The sequence below is a fragment of the Polyodon spathula genome, chromosome 16 (genome assembly GCF_017654505.1).
Source record: "Polyodon spathula isolate WHYD16114869_AA chromosome 16, ASM1765450v1, whole genome shotgun sequence".
Classification (NCBI taxonomy): domain Eukaryota; kingdom Metazoa; phylum Chordata; class Actinopteri; order Acipenseriformes; family Polyodontidae; genus Polyodon; species Polyodon spathula.
Window position 1 is genome coordinate 5,984,164 of NC_054549.1, and position 17,168 is coordinate 6,001,331.

The following is a 17,168-nucleotide window of genomic DNA, read 5'->3' on the forward strand; positions in this document are numbered from 1 at the left end:
CCATAAGGGGTTTAAGAAACAAACTTCCCAGCAGACACCATATATCTGATGAGGCAGATATGGGATGAAATGGAATACAATCTGCACACCACAGTGATGGAAGAGTGGCCAGTGTTTCTACTAGACATGTAGGGGAAGATTGTGGAATCTGGGGGTGGGGGTATATTAGTCTACTGTACTAATGAATAATACTGCAGTATCACTTCGGAACTTAGAAAACTTGAAACTCTTTTAAAACAAACACCCAGTCCGGTTTGCTGTGGTATAACTACGTTTATTTTAATTCCACAAATTTGTCAGAAAATTACAAAATACTCAATGGAGAAAACACAGGACTCACATCTTCTTAGTTTCTACTTTTGTTTACATTGTGTTATCCCATGGCAGACTACTAATATATACAATAAGCTTCAAGATATATATAAATTTAGCAGGCAGAATTTACATTCTGCTATCACTGCTGTGAAACAAGAAGCTGAACTATCGATAACACTTAACACCATAGGTTTGTAACACTAAAGCAAAAAGGAAAGAAAATGAACGCTGTTGCTAATGCACGGTGATGGATATACTGACACAGCTCAATTGCCACATAAAATGTAGGATGTGGGTAAATCAACTTGCAGCTTCCAAAATCCCACTGAAGGAAGAAAACACCTTGTTAGCAGGATGCAAAAAAAAAATAAAAATCCTTGCATTTGTTGTAGTTGTCCTCTACAGTGAGCCATCTGACACTTGCAAGCCCTGCTATGAAAACAGCAGGTGGTAATGGAATATGTAGCTGACTAACATTTCTTAAGGAAATAATTATTTAAACCAATTCTAATGTTAACAGCATGTTACGGCTAATCGCTGGGAATCTGTGGGCATGAAGAAAAAAAAAAAAATATGGGATGATTAACAAACTATTTTACATGGTCTGACCGAGTCTGATGACAGTAAACATCACATATAATAACAGTCTACAATGGTAAATATACAGCTATCGATAAAAACAAAAATCAAAAGGGAAAGGTCAGTGCACCACAAGAAATGCAGGTCATTAAAATGTAGACAAATCCAGGACTCACCATGGCCGGTCTGTTTTTAACCAATACTGTGAATCTACATCCAGTATTTCAGTGTGTCACAGTGAATAAGGTGTCGGTATATTTAAAAAAAAAAAAAAAAGTTTTCTGCATAAATGTGAACACTGTCATCAGCAGAAAGGAAGTCATTGCAATAAATATAATATGCATCTACCATCTTAAAAACCATTTCATTGTGACGGATATAAAGTTAACCTGTATAATATTACAATTTTAAAGAGCTGACTCGTTGGTATCCCCCCGGCCCCCGTATACAAAAAATAACAGTAACCTGGCTCATATTATTTCATATAAACATTGTAGTTTGCGTCAAAGAGGTGCTGCATTTTGTCTCTAAAGAAAACAAATAAAATTGAATTAGATACCATTATAAACATTATATATGGGCTTTGACTTTGGTATTGGGTATTTTTTTTAAAAAGATATGATCGAATACAGTTATTTAAAAGTGCAGATTCCTAAAACTTTTTTCTAAACCCAATTATGACAAACTTATTCTGCAAGTACTGTAACCATTTATTAAAAAGTAGCTCTGATCGACATTAATGTGGACCTCCAGTGCAATATGTCACTTCTGGACAATATTCTCTGAACATTTTATTTGTTCTTAACATCAAGACTGTCAAGGTTTAATGGCAGTTAAATGCTATCGTTTAAAACAAAATACACAAACATTCAAACATAAGCCACTGAAACGTTTCATCATTCTCATGTTGAGATTACACATGTATGAAGTTACATTAAAACTAACTGCTTTTAAAAAAAAAAAAGTAACAATAATAATAATAGAACTAAAATGTTGGGTCCACTGGACGTCTGCATGAATGATCACAAGGCATTGCAAGCCAAACATCAAGGATGATGAAAGCAATAAATCATATAAAAAAAGACACTTGTATTCACTGGATTTATTCTACCATTATCCCTGCAACCCCCTTTAATGCACACTGTTGCCATTAGCCTATTAAACTGTTTTCCTGCTGTATTAATGCCATTGTGTTCCCCTTTTAAATAAAGGGATAATGCTTCAAAACAATCATTCAGGTCTGGTTAGGAATCCACATCTAATAATAATAATAATAATAATAATAATAATATACTTTTATTTTTATTTATTTTTTTATTTACAGACTCAAAGCCATGCTGCAGAGTTGAGCTTTCTTTTAATTATGAAAACTTCCTACAATGTATTAAAATAAGAGTAGAATCTTTATATAGCACTTAAGATTCAGAATATACTGCCTAACTGTATTTGTTTTATTTTTTATGCACAGTGACAATGTATCTTGTATTCTAGCACCTACACAAACTGCAGGGAAGTTCTCCGAATATACCATGCAGGGACCCACACACAGTCTTGAGGAATCTTCTCTACTTGATGAAGGCTATATATGATCTAAAGTCATTTTCTTTATATAAAAAAAAAAAAAGAAGAAAGTTCTCCCATCAAATTTTTATTATAATTGTTCCAATAACATTGAACGGAGTTCCTTCCAAAGGAGTGCGATTGTATATAACCTTTGTCCAGCTTATCTGACTGCCTTCACATTAGTCACTGGACTACAGCTGCTTGTCGCTTTCTTTCTTCAGTCGGCTGGAAAACAAACAATGCTCATAACACTTAACTGGCCTTTTCAAAGCTTATCTGAATTTAAATATGAATATAGTTTCACAGGAAAACTGAGGTTATTCAAAGCCACTGTGAGAATGAGATATACAAAGACATCTATCTACTTCCGTTATATACTGAAACTGTTAGATGATTATAATTATGTGCACAAGCAGTGTACATTTATCAATTTTTTAAAAATCTCATCCCTTTTTTATTTTAAGATGTTTAGTTTTACCCCCGCCCATTCTTTACCTGTAGTAATCTTCCTGGCCTGGGAGGGGTCCTCCATGCATGTGGTGATGTCCGTGTAACCACTGCTGCTCCATGGCCAGCCTCTGCAGCTCTGCGGACTGTGCATGCATAGCCTGGAGCTGGTGTGCTGCCGACATGGGAGGTGGAAGAGCCCCGGTCAGGTCTCTGTGATACGGGGTGCCTAGAAAGAAACAAAACACGCTTTCTTAAACCTTGAAGAGACTTGTGCAACTGATTCAGAGGATTGTACTTTTTTAAATTTGATTTATGTTAAAATACTTTTGCCTTTTTGGTCTCATATCTGTGTTGCAGGCTTGAGACATTGTGTACTATTCCGACCGTTCAAACTCCACCTGCAAAGTTTTTCTTACCGAACACAGGGTGTCTGAGCATTTCATGTTCGTGTGGTGGTTGTCCCAGCAGTGGGTTTGGAATGGTCCCAGGAGGGTAGGGAAACCGTGCCAAATGAGGACCAGCTCCCAGAGCATCAAGAGGATGCACAGGACCGCCAGAACCTATCAGGGTGAAGGAGGTGGGGGTGGAGGACGGACACGTTATCTTTTAGCATTATAATCATTGGCTCAGCACAATGAGTAACACCAAGGGGATGTTACCATTATTTTAACAATGTATAAAAGCTTTACGCTAAATTCATTTTTGGGATCTGTCAGATTTAATCATAACAGACTAGTCATCAATATTCACTTTACAAGTATTTGAAGTAATAAAGAGCTGATATAAAACAGAAAAAATGTTATTGTTATACAAGAGTCTTTAGAATAATAACCACATACACACAAATCAGTCATTACTTTGCCTTTTACGCCTGTTTATTATTATTATTATTATTATTATTATTATTATTATGAACAATAATAATAATAATAATAATAATAATAATAACAATACAATAATAATAGCCACAATCAGTCTTAGGGTGCAATCTTGGAAAAGTGCTCTGTGATATTCTCACTAAACCTTGCTATCAGAAAATCTCAGCGAATCTGCCTCGTCTTACCTTGATGCAATGGGTCTTGCTGATGTAGGTGTAGGTGTGAATGGATGTGTGAATGTTGGTGATGATGCGGGGTAACGTTGAACATTTGCAGCCTTGCTATTGGGTCATTTGCTACCGACGCCATGCGTTCAGCATGCAGCCGTTCGGCCACAAGTCTGTCTGGGTAGCTCATTTCAGGCCGCAACTGCGGGCCAGCAAGTGCAAGTCTTTCCCTTTCCAAGGGGTTTAAACCATGATGGAAAGCAGCAAAGGGATGATGTCCTGCCATTTGTGGAAGGGTAATGGCTCCATGCCTTGCAAAATGCTCCATGGGATTGGCACCTGGGTGCAAACCTTCCAACTCCGGGGGCTTAACCTCGTAGCCAGGCTTCATCCTGTCCCTCAACTCCCTTTCCCGAATCTCTCTGTCACGCATCTCGCGCTCCCGCAGCTCACGCTCCCTCATGCCTGGGTCTGCGTTGTACAAGCCTGGCATGTGGTAAGCAAGCAGGGGGTCTGCAGGGTTCAAGGACACGAAGAAGGGGTGATTGCGGTTGGTGGGAGACATGACGTGAGGGCGAGCGTACTCGCTCAGGGTGCGCAGGGCCGGAGTGTCTGGCCCGATGTATGGAGGTACGGCAGCGATGGTCGTCGGGGGAGGCTCGAAGGAAGGCCTCATGTGAGGCCCACCCATCTGAGAATCTCCCATCCGCCCATCATGGGATGAGCTGCATGCTTTCTGCAGGAGGAAAGGAAAAAAAGGAAAATCAGCACTGCAAAATGGTTTTCAGTGTTTACATTGGATCCCTTTCAACTATGTATAATCAGATATGTTTTCTTACACAGAGAGAAGAAACTGTACAACTTCAAATGGAAAAGGTAAACAGCACTGTGTCTGAGGTCAACTTGCAGTAGTCCAACTGTTTTTTTTACAGTATGTTTGCTGGTCCAAAGGTAGTCACCGATCTGCTCTTTCATAACGTGACTTGAATGCATGTATGTGTATAGAGATTTCGTACAGATCGATGAATAGCTTGCAGAGTAAAAAAAAAAAAAAAAAAAAAATCATACCGCTGCTCTTTCAGCCTCCCTCTCTCGTTCTCGCTCCCTTTCCCTCTCTCTTTCCTTCTCTCTCTCTTTTTCTTTCTCTTCTCTTGCTTTCTGCTCAGCCTCCCTCTTGGTCTTTTCCAATGCTTCCTCTCTCTTCTTGGCAAGTTTCGAGCCAGCCAGGGGGGTGAAATAGAAATCCGTTCTCCCACAAGAGTTGTAACCACGGTCGAGATGCTTGTAGAACCTGAATACAGTGCAAGGACACCAATTAATAAAAGGAAAAAACAATCAATTCTGCCATATGGGGCAGCAAAAGCTATTGCTAAAAGCTTTCCTGATCATCTAAAAATCAGTGTTTCTTTTAAGGCTACTTGTATTCTTCATTAAAATATCACTTTGACTGGAATGTCATGAGATGAAAATCGAACTCAGCTGGGATTTATTCAAGATAGAACTAGACAGACATACACAATGGAAATATTACTATAACAGTCAACATCACTAGCTGCATTTCTTGGAATGATGCCAGGTAAATATTCTAAAATTGAGAAAGAATCAGGTTAGTAACTGCAACCACAGAACTGTTACTGTTGAGGGCCTGTGAACCTATATGCTAGAGTATTGTTTCTCGTACAGAAGTATTACGTTCATGCAGATCTTGAGTGCTTATGACACTACCCATATATTTCTTGATCACCAGGACATTTATTTCGATGAAACAGAACAGGATGTCACCTTAAAACAAATAATCCAGCTTTGGTTCTTTTGCTTGTTAGCATCTGCAGTATTTAATTTTCTTTGCCTTGAAGTCTCGCATGATTCAACAATAGATTTAGGTCATGGTTTAGGGGAAAGGTGGTGACAGTCAAAATAAATCGCTTGCACTAGTATATTTTTACTGATGTCTATATAATTAATGTAGCTGTTGCGTATTTAGGAGTTCATCATTATTCATAATTATCTTCAAAATCGCTAGAGACACTCGACAAATGGATCAGCACCAGTTTCTTTTTCTTAAGGAATTCACACTAATTGCCACTCTTTCAAGATTAGCTTTCTTTTAGATTAAATTACACTTAGAAAGTCTGTTTTATAAGTGGTAAATGTTTTTGTACTTCGGCATATATTTTTAATCAATAATTAGTTGGTTATGCAGGGCTATAAGTTAAATAAATAAGATAGACTATAAACTAACATCCTTAGCTAAAGGCCGACTCATTTATTCAGTAGATAAAAGAATAGGTCAGTCTGATGGATGTCTAAAGCACCATACAGAGCAAACAAGTCTTGAAGGTTAATGAAAACCAACCAGCTGAAGCCCATCTAAACTTTGTTCCAAAGCACTTCAGTCACTTATCTACTGTGTGAACAAAACTGACAGCATATAGCCTTACATCTTCTTCAAGTCTATTTTTTTCTATTCTTTTCAGCCTTCAACTTTGTTTGTGAAATGTTTATACTGCCTTGAAATGTAATCTGTGATTTAAACCTGCAAGTCTCTGAATGTGCAAAAAATCACTTCACAAAAACCCGTTATGAGCTTGTTTGTACCTTGCTGACTGGCTGGCATGGCTTGGTGTGTTGACCACAGTGGGTTCTGGAGAAGGGCTTCTCTGAGGAGGTGGTGGGCTCTCAGGTTCTTCAGGCTCATCCATAGGCTCCTCTTTGATTTGAATAGGAGGGACCGCAGACAACGCTGAGCTGGGAACGCTCACAGTGGAAGGCAGAGGCGTCGAGATGGAAGACGGAGGTGGCGGCTGCATACCAGGGAGACAGGAGGAGGTCGACGTTGCAGACGTCGATGCTGATGAAAGAGGCATGGTGGGCGGTCCTCCCGGGATGAAAGGGTGTGGGGGGAACGGGGACTGTGAAATAACTGGGTGAGATGTAGAGGAAGGATGACCTGTGGACGCTGGGAGATTTTGGGACTGAGTAAGCACTGGAGGTTGAGCAGGCGGGAGCTGGAGCTGTTGACTCTGGGGCATAAGCTGGAGCGGCGGTGGGTGGGCGGATGGAGGGTGGTGGGTAGAGAGAGAACTGAGGGAACTGAGTGGCTTCAGTGCCGGTGGAGGGGGCAGATTGGAAGGCATTTGTGGGAATGGAGGCGGTGCGGACAGGTGGGGTGGGTGTTTGTGTGATTGCGGGTTGGGCATCTGAGGGATGGGCGTTGTTGGAGGAGGTTTGATATGAGGCATGGCCATGGGAGCTGGAGGCAAGGGCTGCTCTCTAGGGGGCTGGGGCGGTGCTTGAGGAGGAGTGTGAGGATGCGGCTGCTGCTGGGTGTGGCCCGGAGTGGGTGGTTGAGACGGAAGTGGAGGAGGAACCTGAGACTGAGAAGACTGTGAGCAGGAGGAGGTGGGGAATGGCTGAGGTTGCAGTGGGTGCTGTATGTGAGGCTGGGCCTGTAGAGGATGAGGGAGTGAATGCATCTGAGCGTGAAGTGGAGTCTGCTGAGGCTGGAGAGGGGCTTGAGACGGTGGCAGAGCTTGCATCTGAGTCAGCGCCTGAGTTAAAGCCTGCAGTGGCGGGTGAGGTGAGGGCAGCCTCTGAGGATGCAGCTGAGAAGCAGGCTGGATAAGAGAATGTGACAGAGGCTGTGGGGGGATGGAAGGCTGGGGGATGGATGGGGAGACTTGGGAAGATGCCGTAGCTGCACTCAACACTGAAGACGTTGAGACAGGTATCTGAAGGAGAGGGGCTTGAGGAGGCGGTGGTGGGCCATTCAGATTCTGGATCACAAGATGCTGTGCCTGTAGCACCTGCTGCTGAGCTGAGGAATCAGAGTCGCTCTCATTGTCCCTTGGGCTTGGAATACTTGGAGAGGAGCTGCGATTGTCCTGGTCAATGTCCTTTGGATCACTGCTTCCGTCATCATTAACACTGCGGCTGTCTGAACTCTCCCCTTCGCCTTCTCCTTCTCCCTCACCTTCTGATGGGGAGTCGGGCTGGTTAATCTCCTGGTAATTCAAAAGAAGAGATGAGAAATCTTACACAAAACAACCACGCAGTTCAACTGCACAACATTTCCAAAAAGCTAACTTAATAGTTTAGGACCAATGCAGGTTTTTTTTTTTTTTAATGTGCTTTTGATCTAACTATTTTGTGAACAAAAGAAGCGCACACACTCTTGAAAAAGAAAGTATACAAATTAAACAGCACATCTGTGTTTAGCATATTTTTTTTTCAAAGCAGAAGGGAACCATTAAAGCAAAACATTTACTCAATTAAAATACACAGGCCTGACACCTTACAGTGGCCAAAATTAAATTTGCTCTATAAAAACGTGATGTTTTCAATTTCTCATTACCAGATGGTAACTTATTTCTCAGTGCTACAATAGCCTTATTATACACCGATTCATGTCTTGCTCCCCGAAGTACAATTAAAATCAGCAGGTCTGTACCGAAGTATGTTGCTCACCTGAGTTTTGGATTTCTTTCCAGTAACCCTTTCGGTTTCCTCTGTGTCGGAAGCCGCCTTTTCCCGTTGTCGTTTGGCACTCTTTAGAGGTGAAGGTACTTCTTCTTTTATCTTCTGCAAAATAAAATCATAAAAGACATTAGTAAACCCTAAACCTGCAAATCAACAATACCCATTTGTGGCGCTTAAGGTTCGGTACTAGCCTGACATAAGCACATAACTGATACCTGCCTGTAAATCAAGCAATAAAACAAACAACAAATAAAGAAACAAGGACGCTGGCTACCAGCTCTGAAAGCGGGGACTCATTTTAGCAAGCCATTATAGTAATAAAGACGAACACCTGGATGGAAGCTGAATGACTTCAAAACAGTAAAGTATGTATTAGGTTGCCAGACAGCAGCGGTTCCAGTGCATCTATTAAATCTAAAAGCACAAAGCTGTTTAACCCTTACCTTGCTGGGTTTTTTCATGGAGTCTGCCTTGCTGTCATTGCTGGAAGTACTTGCAGTACTAGGAGATGTTCGGCCGCTGGATCGAATATCTTCAATGGTTGGCGAGGCTCGACCGTCAGGACTAGCTGTCTGCTTCTTACGCCCACTACGTAGTGTAGACATCTAATGCGTTTAAAAATACATATTTATTAGATTAGTTGAAGCCTATTATACACCCTCTACAAAAAAAAAAAAAAAGAATGCAGTAAGATTCTGGCTTATGAAAATTTGTTTGATACAGCAACTAAACAGTAAATGACTGACTAGTCCATGTACTGTACTATCAGCCAACAAAATATTGAATGCACAGTTTAACTTGAATTGACTTATTATGCAAAACTAACAGAATAAAAGCAAAGGTAAAACACCCAGTTAGCTATTAAAACATGTGGTTCCACAATCCAACTGAGAATTCCGGAACATTATGGAGTAATAATGTATGCTGTTTACAGCTGTTTCTTATTAATTTTGCAGCTGTTTTGATTAATGATTCACATAAAACCGATGAAACCCATCAGTACACATCCGTCACTCCTGCCTGACAGCGCAGATTTATGATTCAAAACGACTTACTGTGGAGGTGGAGCAGTCTTTGCTGTTCAGATAAACACACCTGCCTATCTAACTGATGCAATGCCAAAGTACTTACCCACATGGCTGGTTGCCAGAGAAGTCTTAGTGACCATCTTTTCTTGTGATGGCTGCACTTATCATCTATAAGCGGATAGGTTATTCCTATTCTTATCATGTAAACTTGCGCTAAGTATGCACTGTTACATTCTGATGAGGGTTTTAAATCGTTTTCATAAATTAATCTTGAGTTCATAATTTTCAAAAAATATATATATATTATAATTACATGGGTGAACACAGAATAAAAGAGAATAATTGAAATACACATTTTGGATGTATTACCTCTGAATTCACACGAGCTGTAGCTAGACACTAATGTAAAAGGAGATGCTGCTCCAATAATGAAAAGAATAGGAAAAGCACTGTGGCATACCGAGCCTCGACTCCTTCTGGTCCTCATGCTATGTTTCCCACTAATTCCATCCTCTTCCTCTTTGACGGGTTTGAACATAAAAGGCGGAGGGTCCACTGGCTTCTCAATCGGAGGGAGCTCACCGTACTTCTTAAAGTGAATGCGACAGTCTGTGCACAGCAAGATATTCTCTCTCCCACCGTGGTGCCAGTCCTTGGAAGCTGAAATGATTATTTATTTACTTTTTTTGAACAATAATTTTTTCATTAATTCAAAATTTTCTCCCAATATTGGAATGTCCCATTATTATTCAACCTGGCTCACTGCTGCAACCCCTGAATTAACTTGGGAGAGACTAGGACGAGCACACACGTCCTCCGAAACGAGTGCCGTCAGCCACCTGCTTTTTTTCGCTCTGCAGACATCTCAGAACTTAGTGTCGGAGGACCAGGCACTTCTGAATTGTGTACAGGCAGGCCTGCAGGTGCCCAGCCAGCCAGAGGGGGCGCTGGTGTGAGGCGAGCCAAGGACTCCCCAGCCGACCTAACCTCTCCCCACCCAGGCAGCGCTTGGTCAATTGTGCAACACCCCCTGGGCACTCCCGTCCACGGTCAGCAGTGGCATAGCCTGGATTCGAACCGGCGATCTCTAAGCTACAGGTCGCACCATGCACTCCAGGCGGAGTGCCTTTACTGGATGCGCCACTTGGCAGCCCCTGAAATTATCTTTGAGAATTCAAACCACTTCAGCCAGGCTCCACCATGAGATGAACAGCATGGAATCGTTCAATGTAAAACATACCATGAAAGTTTGCAAGGTTAGTATACAGGCCTAGGCACTGTATTTTTTTATTAACAAGCATATTCACTTTTTTCCATGTTTCCATTTTTTTTTTTTGACTAAACACTAAGAAAAGCTGAATAGGTAGATATCAGCACGCTCTAAAAGGTTCCATACTTTGATTGCACCACAATTAAGATTCAATAGTAAACAGAACTTACTGGTTGTGAAGCAGTGACGACAGGCGTATCCCTTCAACTCCTGCTCGCTGTCTTCACTGTCAAAGTCATCCTCACTTGCTGAACTCAGGTCCACTAGGAGAGGACATGGTTGCTTTATTTATGAAGAACACTTATCTTTTCCAGATTAAGCCATAACACATATATCAATGTTATCTATGTGCCTAGATATAGTACAGATAAACTCATACGAGTCAATGTTTTTAACACAAATATTAAAACATGACTAACTGCCTAGATAAAGTATACGTAAAACTTATACCTAACGTAAGGCACCTTCCCAATAACACCCTAAACAATATTAAATCATTTTTTAAGGAGGTCCCTGTCTAATAGATTCATAGTCTTTTATACCTAATTAAATAGGTACTGTATCACCTAAGCAAAGGAAACAGCTTCACAGCACCGTATTCCGGGATGCACATCGGTGTAATAATGTGTCTCACCATGTGCCCACTCGGGCTGCCCTGCATTTTTCAGCATGCCGTCACATTTCACAAGCTCCAACATTCATCAGTGTAATCAGATATGCTTACAGAACTCGCTGGACGGTGGCCTGGAGGGAGTGTTCACGGGTGTGGACGCCGTGCGGGTTTTGATTCTGCGGAACACAGCCTGCCTCCTGTGTCTGCGGTGGGCTCGGGAACTGGCTGCTTCTGGAGTTTTCTTCCAGTAGTAATAAAAAGTGATCAATTCACCCTGCAAGACAAAACTGGACCATCAACATGAGTGAAACGCTAAAATTCCAATGCTCAGTAAAAAGAAAGAAAGAAAGAAAGTACAATTAAGCACTCTGGAACGTTAACTAATTATACCAATAACAATCTATACCACAAATGCATCTGTGTATGTAAGTCTGTGTGTGTGTCATATATATATATATATACACAAACACACACACACACACCACTACATGTGTGAGAGAAATGAAGTTATTTACTTTTTGAAAAAACAAGCTGTTAATGAAATTACAAACACATTTGAGAACAACTGGAAGCATGATAAATGGCAACAAGCAACTTCTTATGTTTTGACAGCAGTGAAAGAACTACTTTATAATTGCATTTTGAAAACTGACAGCAGTGTTTTGCCACGAATAATTGTACTTAATTATTTAGATGAGGTATTTGGGGAAAAAAACAACCTCCCGGAGGTGGCATTTTTAAAAATAAAAATGAATAAAGCAATCCAAACTGTGAAGTAGTCAGCTACACTTTAAACGTTTTCCCATCAATATTCCATTTGTAATTTTACTCTTCCCCATTCAAAACATACTGGCAATCAATGCAGATTACATATAGCCTGCTTACAGCTTTATGATTTAAAACCTGGCAGCAAAGGAAATCAGGGCAGCTTGAGAAAACACCCAACATTATTGTGTTTGGGTCCTCTTGAAAGAGCAACACAGATGATACACTTAACGGATGTGGAATAAAATTCGGCAAGAATCGTTTTTCTTTAATCCTCATCTTAGTTGTAAAAGCCCATTATTTTACAGTTACAAATTTGCCTCAAGGTAAAAGCAGGTGTGGTTTGCTGTGAGACACGATATGAAAGCCAAGCAGCAAATCCAAAACTTTTGGGAAGACTTGTGGGGGGAAAAAAAAAATTACATAAATCCCGAGATAGATCTTACACAGCAGAATGACATGGTGCTGACCCCCCCCCCCCCCCCCCCCCCCCCCCCCCAAAAAAAAAATAAACTACAAAAAACTTAAACAATAGTCATATACATACTAATGTTAATGATTTGAAACTCTAATATTAATTCAGATAGCTGTTCTACAGTAAAGAGGAGTGAAGAGGAGAGGTTCATGGAAAATGAATAATCCATGGCAGGTTTTATTAGCAGACCTCATCTCTCTGCTGCTGTCTATCTAGGGATCAGGCACTGAAGTGTAGTGAATCTGGAAGGATTAGGATCAGTATATTGGTGACTGCATGGGTGGCAGCGGCTTGAATGCAAACAAAAGAACATGTCGGCAGAGCTCTGGCGCTGCAAATAGAGTGAAATGGCTCCTGATCTCTCCGCCAGCACAGTCAATTGAGCTTTAATCAAACATGCACAGTGTGCACTGCCCGAGCCCAGACAGTATATATTCAGTGAACACAAGCTGGTGAAGAAATCAATATCACACTGAAACATTAACACATGCAATCATTGATCACAACATCCTTTACCGAGGCAGTGCTCTCAAATTAACTGCCACTTCTGCTAGCACTCAAAATAATAAGCATAAAAACATAATTTGCTTGAGTGGGGGTAATTATTTTTGGATCTGCATTACCACATAATCCATCAGATGCCAAATATTAATTGTTCAGCACTTTGCGTCTAACAGTTTACAGTCAATAAGGGATTGGGGATATAATTTTTCTCGTTTGAGAAGATCGGAGTCCTGTCAGGTAAACGAAGACTTGATGGGCTCAATATCTTTTAATGTGTATTGATTCTGGCAGCTCTGCCTTTCATGTCCTTTTTTAAAGCTATTGTCCACAGTATAAATTAAAATTATGCACTGACATGTTTACATACATGTCTACCATTGGGAGTAAGTATGCATACTGCAGCAAGCCCATTAATAAAGCAAACAAGCCCTATTTTGAAGCAAGTGCAAATACTGTACAGTCTATTCTTATGTGTAAAACACAAATAGCGAAGTTGTTTATTGATAGTTTCAGATCCTTAAGATTTTTTTTTTATTGGATGCTTAACAGTGTTTATTTTCATTTGGGATTTGGAGATTGTGTGCATTTTATTTTTTAGATTTTCATTCACACACATTTGAATGCAGAACTACACCACAGGTCTGTTTGAAAAATTCTTGTTCTGACAAAGTCAGCAGGTCGGAGAAAGGAACCAACCGTGGGTTACTTGCTTAGCAAGGTAGAGAGATTACAATGCTATGAATTACATAAAGGGCACATAGAGGAGAGGTGATCAAGTTTCAAGTGGGTTTCACTTCAATCTTCGTCTCATCAGCAATGCAGCTTGTTCTCCTCGGACAGGTTTATATAAAGATTTTTTTTAGTCAAGTCTCAGCAACACAATGGACTGTCCCATGTTGCCATTATTTTGCTTTTAAATGATTTCTATCTTTTGCTTAAACAATCACAGGCTTTATAAAGGAACATAGTAAAAGACTGGCATAAGCATTATTAACTGCACAATGGAGATAGCAAACCAAACATTAAAGGAGAGACTGTAGCTACTGCTCTGTTCCCACCCTTTATCAATGTGTTTCAAATGTTAAACACACAGTACAAGCTAGACTTGTGTATTTAGTACCAAGCTTGTCTTGCCTTGGGTACACCAAGGATTAACATCATGTGGCTTATTGTAATAGGATTTGACATCACTGGCGACATTAGATCTCATAATATAGGTTGGCACCACTTAAATCAGGACACTGATGATCAGGATTTTTGCTTAAATGGTACAGGACTCTGGGAGACAGTTCTTCCCAATCCTATTTATGTTTAATTTGGATACAATATTTTCAAATGATGAACGGAGATCGCATTTCAGAGCACGAGAGGTTCACGCAGTGCAGTGATTAAGTAATTAAGCTGTGACTTGCACAAATTGCGTAATCCAGTGGTTTTTGCCGCACCTGTCATTTGCAAGTTGTCATCATGTCTGCTGAGTTTCAATTTCTCAGTGTGCTGCTGAACCCAAAACAGAACTCATGTTTTATGACTCCAATTAGAAATAACAATGATTTCACATTTTTCTTGGGGGAGAAAATGTGGTAATTATTTGCCCATTACAAAAGGAATTTTTGCACGACTTCTTTCTAAGATGTTTTTTTTTTTTATGGCGACCTTTTCCTATATAGTACCTCGTTCAACAGGCGTGGCCACAGAATAAGTAATACACGATTAATTTTGTTTATGAATAAAAAATGTCAAATGATGCATTTAACATTTATTTATAATGTGATGTGATTTCATTCTTTTTCTTTTAATTTTGAAAATACTTCCTCTCTTGTGCATGTTGTAAATTATGAATACAAGTGTGACTAAGGTCCTCTTAAATGCCTCTCGTTTAATTAGGATAGCCGCTTATCTCCCAAGGCATCCTGACAAAGCAGCACTGACTGTACTGGAATCAATGCATACAAAAAAGGGAGTACACCATAAACTTAGCCAGTCAAAACTTCATGACACCTCTTTACCATATTCCATATCTGAATTTTATTTATTTATTTTTTTAAAATCAACACTTTACTCTCTTGTTAAAATTCTTGATGGTTTTCAAGTTAACCGCTGTAAAACGCAGGGTCTATCATTGAAAAAGACCAATCAGAATTATTAACATATTAAAACAGACAGCTGCCTAAGGAGCCTCGACAGATAACCAGACTACATGTGTAACCATTTCCTCTGGCTGCGGTCCAAGCAGAAATCTAGTCATCTTACCACAGGATTAATCTAGTCTGCTCACAAGCTTATAATTCATTAATATTAACTTTGAAAGCAAACTGTGTAACTCAGTTGGCCCTTAATCAATATGCATATTAATGGAACTCTAGATTATTCACAAATACATCTGAGTACTGAAAACAGCCTCTGCTCCCATTCAGAGCAGTATGTTCACAATCTTATTTATTTACCATTTATTCAAAGCATAAACAGACTTTTAAAGCATACAAAAAACAGCTTTTGTTGACTAATAAGCTAAACCCAGAGTTATTTTAGTAACTAACCCCAACCCTTTGCTGATGCTCAAATGCCAGATCTATGGATACTCTGGGTGTCTACCTGAAGCAAGCATCACTATTAGAGAACAGTTTCAGTCTTCACTACTACAGTGTGATTTACAAACCAGAGTGGAAAAACAGGTCTATGAGAACGTCCAGACCTTATTATACCCTTCATACTTTCACATCCATCACAAATCCACAGACGTTATTTCTGGATGTCTAACTACGGGGACATGTTAACAGGCTTTGGCTTCATTTCAGCACAACACAGGGTTCTATACAGAGTTACATTGCACATTAACAGCTGAAGGCTATTCATTAGTCTGTGTCTTTACTTCAATCAAACAGACCAAATACTACTCTTACCTGCAACAATAACAAACACATTATCTGTTGGGGTCATGACCACCACTTCTTCATGTAATTTGCCTAAACCTTCTGGGGGATAATGTAAATACACATTTTAAATATTCTCACTGTAAATCTTAGAAACGCAACAATAAAACTGATGTCTGACTCTTCTACTGCTACACACAGCTGCTTGCACAAAAAATCAACCATATTCTTACCTTCCATTGCAGCAGTGGGTGCAGCCAGATAGAGATTTTATTTTTTATTATTTCTATTTGTGTTTTTAATTTTCTTTAGACAGATACAAAATAAAATAGTCCTTAATTGAAGGACAGGCCATTTTTTTTAATTCAATGGTACCTGGGGCAATACGCAGCTAGGTATAAATTTGGAGCTATAAGGAGCAGAGGCATGAACTGTTGGCATGCCAATGTGAAATCTAACTGAAGAATCTGCAAAAACTTTCACCTTGGCCCATTCACCAGCTAATAAAGCAAAAAGCGTCTTTCCCCAGTAGCTCAACACAAGACGGATTATCTTTTCAGCAGTCATGTTTAGCATCATTCTCCTCCTAATTTCTCAGTATCCTCCTTCGTTTCTAAAACAGTTGATAACATAACAATGCAGACTTTTTAATGGTGAAAAACATTTAAGTAATCTGGGTTGTGTGGCTTTCCTCAGGGGAAAAAGCCATTACTGCCACCTTCCATATGGTAAACATTTTTCTATTTATCTACCCTTCATTACATGCACAATCCTATCATCTCTGCACAGCATCAAAATGACAGGCGTCAGGGTCTCCCCGTAAAATACACATCGGCAATGTGATATTTAGTGATGGTAGTAAGAAAAAACAGAGATGAAAGATTGGGAGTATGATGCTGCTGAAGTGTTTTTTTTTTCTGGGGGGGGGGGGGGGGGGGGGGGTCATCTGTTATGTTGCTGAATTTCCTGAGGTGATAATTGAATGACAGCAGCTTGTAGAAAATCTATTTTCAAGCAATGTTAAAGGCTAGTTACGAAAAAAAAAAATAATAATTCTGTCTGGGAGGCATGTAATGGCTGTCAGGAAATGAAAAGGTTTTGCCTGTTATTTTATTTCCTAGCTAAATATTTTATTGGTTTTCATGGCTAAAAAAAACAAAACATAACAGATCAGCATTCAAAATACCAATGTTTTATATTTTATACATT

General features: G+C 39.9%; 1 protein-coding gene across 7 annotated transcripts in view; it reads right to left on the minus strand.

Moving 5' to 3' along the window:
- Nucleotides 1–261: 261 nt before the first annotated feature.
- Nucleotides 262–17,168, minus strand: part of LOC121328822 (arginine-glutamic acid dipeptide repeats protein-like) — a 124,043-nt gene continuing 107,136 nt past the window's right edge. For all 7 annotated transcript variants that reach the window (XM_041273905.1, XM_041273906.1, XM_041273903.1 and 4 more), the window contains 11 exons: nt 11,454–11,616; nt 10,900–10,992; nt 9,920–10,119; nt 8,875–9,036; nt 8,420–8,533; nt 6,551–7,956; nt 5,021–5,243; nt 3,971–4,688; nt 3,324–3,467; nt 2,953–3,133; nt 262–2,682 (listed from right to left, as the gene is read on the minus strand). In XM_041273905.1, coding sequence (XP_041129839.1) covers nt 2,649–2,682; nt 2,953–3,133; nt 3,324–3,467; nt 3,971–4,688; nt 5,021–5,243; nt 6,551–7,956; nt 8,420–8,533; nt 8,875–9,036; nt 9,920–10,119; nt 10,900–10,992; nt 11,454–11,616 — 3,438 coding nt within the window. In that variant the 3' untranslated portion in view covers nt 262–2,648. The remainder of the gene's footprint in view (nt 2,683–2,952; nt 3,134–3,323; nt 3,468–3,970; nt 4,689–5,020; nt 5,244–6,550; nt 7,957–8,419; nt 8,534–8,874; nt 9,037–9,919; nt 10,120–10,899; nt 10,993–11,453; nt 11,617–17,168) is intronic.